The sequence below is a fragment of the Gopherus evgoodei genome, chromosome 17 (genome assembly GCF_007399415.2).
Source record: "Gopherus evgoodei ecotype Sinaloan lineage chromosome 17, rGopEvg1_v1.p, whole genome shotgun sequence".
NCBI classification, from domain to species: domain Eukaryota; kingdom Metazoa; phylum Chordata; order Testudines; family Testudinidae; genus Gopherus; species Gopherus evgoodei.
In genome coordinates this window covers 13,194,837-13,202,340 of record NC_044338.1, presented here as the reverse complement: position 1 = coordinate 13,202,340, position 7,504 = coordinate 13,194,837, and the positions used below count along the sequence as shown (strand labels likewise).

Below are 7,504 nucleotides of genomic sequence, written 5' to 3'. Positions count from 1 at the left end.
CTATTCCAAGCCCAGATCAGTGAGCAGAAAGGAAAAGTGTTGCTCCCTAGACTTTTTAATTGGAAAAAACAGTGAAAAATTGGAACCACAAACTTGCTTTTCACACTAGGGTTTAGAAAGTATTTTGGGGATGTGGATGGTGAAAGGAAAAAAAACTCATGTTTGATATGGCTTTCTGACCATTACCATAATTAAATATGCCAACTGCATTACATTGTGAGTTTCCAATACCTTTAAAGGATCAATGAAATTTAATTATCTTTTCTTTACAATTCACTGAACAACCATGTTTCTTTTTGATACATAGAAAATTAATACATTCCTAGCATATTAGTATCGAAAGATATATGACTTTTAGTCTCCAATTAATAGAGTAGAGATAGCGTAAAGGCCAGCATGCTGTCTTTGTGGTTGATGGTATGGGGATAACAAAAGGATTCTTACTTTTGACTTTGCAACAATGCACAAAAACTATCAATTTTATTATATCCAATACTACAGTGAGCAAAATGTTCTAAGCACTAGATATCACTCTCTAGAGAATCATGGCTGTTTGTATTTGGAACCTTTAACTTCCATAGCATCAGAACAAACTTGAACATTTAGGAAAAAAGCTTGAGAAATTACCTATTAGGACATCTACCACAATAGATCAGACCCGTCTCTCTCTCTCTCTCTCATACACACACACTTTTTCGCTACACGTAACCCAAAAGCTCAAACATTTAAATTCCCATTACAATTTTTTTTAAACTGTTTCATTCAAGTCCCTATATAGAAAAAAATGGTGAATGGTGCACAATCACACAAGAGATTGTGTTGAAAAGTCAAGTACTTTATTTCCTGCCTTTTCTGAATCACTTTTTACAGTTTAAGAATTGCACTTAAAAAAAATTACAGTCCCACGAATACCAACATATCCAAGCTGTAAGGCAGGGATATTACTAATTTTGAAAATACCAGCTACTGTTACAAAGAAATTAAAAAATAGTAACAACCTTCATAAAACAGCCAGGTTAGGTAGTTAGGTTTCAGTCAGGATACATGATGGCATTCACTGGGAACCCTGAGAGAACACATCTAAAAGATGCATATATCTTAAAAACATGGCAGTAAGCATAGCTCTCTTTAACACATTGCCATAATATGCCTGAAATTGTATTGTTTAACCTGCACAGGCAAATTATACTCCAAGTTTGCTGTAAGTGGAAAATATTCAAATACAACTCCATTCTATAGTAGCCATATGTAACAGGAGTCTAAGCTCCATATAGATGGAGATTATAAATAAACCCACAATCCTCAGCTGGTCCAAGTCAACACAGCATCAATACTTCAACACAGTTATTCCAGTTTACACCAGCTGAGAATCTGGCCTTAGATATTTTCACACTGAGGCTTAGTAACTTGTACATGAGCAGACATATTGATATTACATGGGGTTTTCATGCAGCACACCCAAGCATATTTCACAAACAGAATGGTACAGATTGTTGGGATACAAAAGCAATTGTTTCCTCAGTGGTAAACAAAACCCATCTTTATTTAAATGTAAATTCCCAGTAGCAGTTACTTTAATATCTCAGAATATCCCAAAAAGCCATCTGTGGTCCAGTCTCTCCAACAGATACATCAGCGTGACCTTTACTTTTCTGTGATAAAAGACAATAGTTTTCTTCGAACAAAAATCCCAAACCTGATTCAGACTTTACTTACACCAGTTTTACACTTATAACTCGGACAAATTCATTGTTGTTACTATATATTTATGCAGGTGTAAGGAAGGCCACAACAAGTCCCCAAATCCAGACTCTACCATCACAATCAGAAGTTGTCGCAAAAATTGAAACGGCTGAAGGGTTTAGACAATAAGTAATATTCCTGAATAACTGTACTGCTTAGAATAAAACTGCTCTTCATCCACAACTGACAATTTTGATCAAACACACTGACACTTAGGCTCAAAGATTAGCCACCATCACCCCGCCAAAAATGCAAGTAATGATTTGGTTCAAGAGATTCTGTTGGTGCCTTATTCCTAGTCATTTCAAAATATTGTTGATCATTCCAGTCTTTCCATTCAAAGGCAGAAATGATTCTTTAAATATTAAGGCCTGATGTATTTAGGTTTTCCTACTGGTCAGGGATTCAAATTAAAATTCACTGCCGGCTTACTCAAATGATCAAATACTGATAGCCTACCTCACTCAAAACTCACACTGAAATCAATAGGACAGTGTGCACAAATCTGATGAGTACAATTTGGCCCAAAAGGGTTCATACAAAACTGAACACATTTTGTTTGGAGGCACGACTATTTAGAAAATATTAAATATAAGAATCCATGAAGTTGGAAGACACTTGGGCAAGTTTTAAAGGCTTCACGCTACCAGCATAATTAGAGGTGTTCTATAACTTCAGTGGGTATTCTCCATCTTGCTGGATCGGGCTCTAGATTAATTTGTTTTTTTATTTATAGCAATGAGTGTTTCTGTTTGACATACATGTTCATAAATCTTAGGTGCTGCCAATGGCATGATGCTCCTGGTATGGGTCAGGCTTTTAAAACCAGAGCTCCCAGGTTTCATGCCCTCAGACAACCAAACTAGGGGGATAGTTACACTGGAAAATTCGACTCTCCTTAGCATTGTTATTGAAACAGAACATTTAAATGTTGAAACAGGAAGCAAGCAGGCGCCAGCTCTCTCCACTCCAAAAAGCTGAGCAACAAAATAATAAAAGCTGTAACACTAAATTGTGTGGGCCACAGTTACTCTCTAACTGCAAAATCTATACATAGAATGAAATGTACGTGGCACCATGCCAATTACAGCAAATTACTTATATGGATCATTTGTACTAGATTAAAAAGTGTCTAATATTTTAAATCGCAGAGACAGAAGGAACAGAAGGGAAGAGATTACAAAGGGCTTTTGCCTTTTTGTTGCTGTCAAGGGTCAGGGCTATGTGCAAATATTCTGTATCCAAGTTATGCTATATAAGTAAGAAAAACCAAACAACAGCTCTATCTGTCAATCAGGTAAGTGATATCAACACCCCGAGATGTCCTTTGTTTTGTTCTTTCGTTGAAATCTAGTGTCCAAAGGATCAAAGCCCCTCTCTCTGGAGCCAAACACTGCCCAGTGTGGTGTTTTGGCTACATAATCTGCTGCGGTGAAGGTTTTTGATCCCCTGCTATTTTCATACTCCTGGATCAGCTCCTGAAAACGATCATAATCGATCCATGTGCACCATTCTCCATCGATCTTGAACTAGAAAGGGGAAAAAAAGAATATTGTCATATCTGGGAGGAATAAAGAGCACCAAAAAACCCTGAATATATGCTTAGCCAAGCTGATGAATTCATAGCTACATTTTAAATTGGGTCATCAAACTGCAGCACTTTTATTCTCTAGACACAGCGTTTCTCCCAGGGAAAAGAAGCCATCCAAATATTAAGACACAATGACTGAATGTGAAAAGCCATATAGACAGTGTATTGTTCACCATCAATGGGAATCCACTTTTTCCAGTTCACATCTTGAAGCTTGACAAAATGCAGACAGATGTGGAACAGTCACTTTGCTTAAGGCGCTAGTCAAAATTGACTGTTATCTACTGGCATACAGACTTAATTTCTTGGGTGCATTACCTGCATGTCAAAAGTAAATGTCCTTCCGATCCTGTTAACACTCAATGCTGCCTCCTCGGAAAGAATACCTCATCTTATCCTCTTTGGCTACACTCGACAGCCTATTTCGCAGCCATCTCAGCGTTTACTCGAGTGTTCATTCTTATCTGAAGAATATGGTTTCAGGTGCTGGAAAAACCTCTGTCGCAGCCTTGTGTCTTACACAATGCTAGTGAGGTATCCCTGTCCAGAAAATATTGTCCCATCACAGTGATCAACCTGCACAACAGCCATTATCTTGACTGAAACACTGGGAATTACAACGGATTCCTCCAGAGCTAAAAGCAAGAGATGCTCCTGGTTCAGCTAAATAGCCAAAGCCCTGTAGTTGGAGGCTTTAACAACTCATATCCTCTGCAGATCAGCATGGATGAGCACTTGTGACACACTCACCACTGGGTTACATAAGCATGCTGTAATACCAGCTATAGGACATTAGCAACCACCGAGTGAAACAGAATAAGGTAAATAATACAGGTGTGCCTTTGCAGGAAACAAGTTTGAATTATCCTTCAAGAATAAGAGGACAGCGTCTGGGGAACAGAGAAAGGAAGAGAAGCTTAATTACATGAATTCTCCTATTATGCAATGGGAATTTTAAGAATTGCTTATTTTGACAAGTCTATACTGCATTTGTCTAATAAGCCAGCTCTGCTAATTTAGTAACAGCCTTGACTGAATCCTCAATTAGGCTTTATCGGAGCTAAGTAAGTGCCTATTACACACTCCATCCAAGAAGAACTGAGAATATTCTGGCGCTCTGTGTGTGTGTGTGTGTGTGTGTGTGCGCGCGCGTGTGTGTGTGCAAAAAAACTGAACGTTACGCATTTAAATGGCATCTGACTTGATGCCCAAGAGCTAAAAGCTTTTCAGTAGAAAAAAAATGCTGACATCAGCAATATCTGAAATAAAACTTTGCTCCTCTTAATATATTGCTGTCCATCTAATAGTTATGAATATGGCTTGTCTGAAGATTCCTCAGCATAGTTCTCTTAGCCAAGAACGGGAAAATGCAAAGTCATAATTGCAGGCAATGATTGCATTGTCAAATACTTTTTATTCAGTGTTTGCTCTAAATGTGATGATACAAAGGCCGTGTTCAAACCAGGCGATGCATCTATTCTACTGCATACAGCTAATAAATAAAGCCACTTCCAATTTAAAAAGACATTTTTGCCTATAAGGCAGTGTGGTTTAGTGGATAGGGTAGTGCATCCAGTGAGAGGAGACCTGGGGCTCTACATCTCTTGTTGCCTGCCACTTCACTCCACCTTTGTCTCTCGTCTACTCAGACTAAAAGCTCTGCAGCACAAGGAGACTCTTCCCATGCCCTATGCTTCTAGCACAATGGGGAGCTTCTCTTGGCTGAGGTCTCCAGATGCAGTGATGCTCAGGGGCTAGAGTTGGAGAATGGGAATCCGGACTCCTGTATTCTGTTTGTAACTCATTTTGACTCTTGTGATTTTGGGCATGTCACTTAACTTCTCTGTGCCTTATTCTCCAATCGGTAAACTAGCTATTACGCTCCCCCTAACCTCATGGGAATGAGAGAGACTTATTTAATGGCTTAAAAGAGCTTTGAACCCCTAGAACGAAAGACATTTAAGAAAGTTCATTAAATGTATCAGGATTCCAACAAACGTTGGCATACAATGCACACGCACTATTTCAAGAGAGGAAACCAACAAATGGATTGTCATTGCAGCCTTAAGTACGTGATACCGCGAAAGTGAACTGTTTAAAGCACAGTGAATCAATTTCCATGACTATACAAGGAACTCCATATATATATGGAATGGATCAAAGCCATTTAAAGAAGTGAAAATAAAGGGCAACCTAGAGGATGATGATCAAAGATCAAAGAAGATAGTTAAAACCTGAAAACAATTCAGCAAATGAATAGTTCAACAAGCCTACTTTCTTGCAAACCAACACGGTGCCCTTACCTTGGAAAGGGGGGGGAAACCTTGCAATAATTTTTTTTTAACTGCATTCAGCAGCTGATGAACTTTGTACCCACTCCCATAATAAGAAAAACTGCTATAACCACAAGTCATCAGGTCAAGATGAAACAAAGATATAGATTAAAAACTACAGCAGTCCAGACAGCTGACTACTCTAGCTAGCTAGGTTATTAAATTGGTAACAATAGGCTAATGTTGTGTATTATCTGAAGGGTCAACGGAACTACCATCAAACCCACATCTGCGCCGAGGAGCTAATCATAGTGATTCAGTTTCACTCGCACTCAGTAGAACATGAATGTGTGGATTAAAAAGAAATTAAACCCGCAAATGGGCTATGTCGCCTTCTTCACGGTGCACAGCAACTGCTACGGTTACAGAACTCCACTGCTGTCCAACTTAGGCCTGGTTTACACTAGGGGTGGGGGTGGAGAGGGGCAATCTAAGGGGTCTAAGTTACGCAACTTCAGCTACGAAAATAGTGTAGCTGAAGTCAACGTATTTAGATCTACTTACCGCAGTGTTGTCACTGCAGTAGGTCGACTGCTGAAGCTCCGGCGTCGACTCCGCCTACACTTCTTGCTCCGGTGGAGTACCGGAGTCAACGGGAGAGCGCTCGGCAGTCAATTTATTGCGTCTTCACTAGACGAGATAAATTGACCCCCGTTGCATCGATTGCTCCAGAGGTAAGTGTAGACATGCCCTTAGTTGGGGAAAGTGGTCTCTTACAGAGATGAGATTTTAAAATGAGCTTTAGAGAAAAATTAGAAGCTTTTTATTTTAAAAAACTACTTACTTTTTTCAGGCCACAATAGTGTTATATTTCATTGCTCTAACTGTCCGACTAAGACTATATTAATCTTTGCCAAAGCATACCAGAATAATTGGGGGATCTAAAACAGTATGTCCAATGGGCTATTTTTGTAACAAGGGGGCAGAGTTCTTAAAAAAGTTATGCAACATGAACTGTCAGATTCCTGAAGAAAAAATTAACCTGCACAATCCCCTTAAGAAAATCAGACAATATTCATGACCGAATGCAATTACATAAAGTGTCAATCTGCTTCATCTGATATGCAGGCTCTGAAAGGTCTGTTTGAGCATTTCTTGCATACAAATAGCACTGGGAACCATGGGATCAAATGCTATTACTCAACAGGATCATACATATGCAAAAGAAACCAAGTGAGGACCTAAAACCAAGCCCTTATCAAAGCCCAAAAAAACTGAGGTCAAACAGCAAAAACTTGATAGCGCAACAAAGGGAGTGTGCAAGAAACAAATAAGATCTGAATTATAGCAGGGAAACCCATATAGAATTCCAAATGCAACAATAATAGTTGTAGATCCAGGCATGAAAAGTGTGCAAAGTGCTCAAAAAGGCACATAAGAATCAGAAGTCATATTTTTAACTGGGCAACCTGAGGCACAGTGAAAGGAAGCAATTTAACCAGTCAAGGTCAGTGTGAGTTGGGGGAATTCCCACCCAGCTCCAATCAAAAGATAGGTACTCATCAGAGCAAAAATTCACCCTTTCCGGGGGCCCAGTTTTATTACACAAAGGAAATTCCAAAACAACATCCCAGGAACCTCAGGCTAAATCTTTCCCCAAGGATCCCACCCCTTCAGGGCTTGTACTAAATGTCAACATTCCCACTCTGAACTAGAGCTAGACAACCCAAAAAGTCTAGCCAAAGATGCAGGTGGTTCAAGTTACTTCTGGTTTTTGTGATGAACTCTCAACTCTTGTGGAGTCACCTGGCACTATGGGGCCCTTAATCCCTATTGGGGTCCTTTACAGGCTGTCATCATAATCATCATCCAACTTCCATAGCAGCAATCAAGCTAA

At 39.3% G+C, this 7,504-nt stretch overlaps 1 protein-coding gene across 6 annotated transcripts in view; it reads right to left on the bottom strand.

Moving 5' to 3' along the window:
* Positions 1 to 368: 368 nt before the first annotated feature.
* The window catches only part of LOC115636549 (S-adenosyl-L-methionine-dependent tRNA 4-demethylwyosine synthase TYW1-like), a 132,545-nt gene continuing 125,409 nt past the window's right edge, over positions 369 to 7,504 (bottom strand). For 3 of the 6 annotated variants that reach the window (XM_030536789.1, XM_030536788.1, XM_030536790.1), the window contains exon 17: positions 372 to 3,272. In XM_030536789.1, the coding sequence (XP_030392649.1) occupies positions 3,051 to 3,272 (222 nt within the window). In that variant the 3' untranslated portion in view covers positions 372 to 3,050. Of the gene's footprint in view, positions 3,273 to 7,504 lie in introns of all 6 variants that reach the window. The other 3 variants (XM_030536792.1, XM_030536791.1, XM_030536787.1) reach the window with 2 other exon arrangements.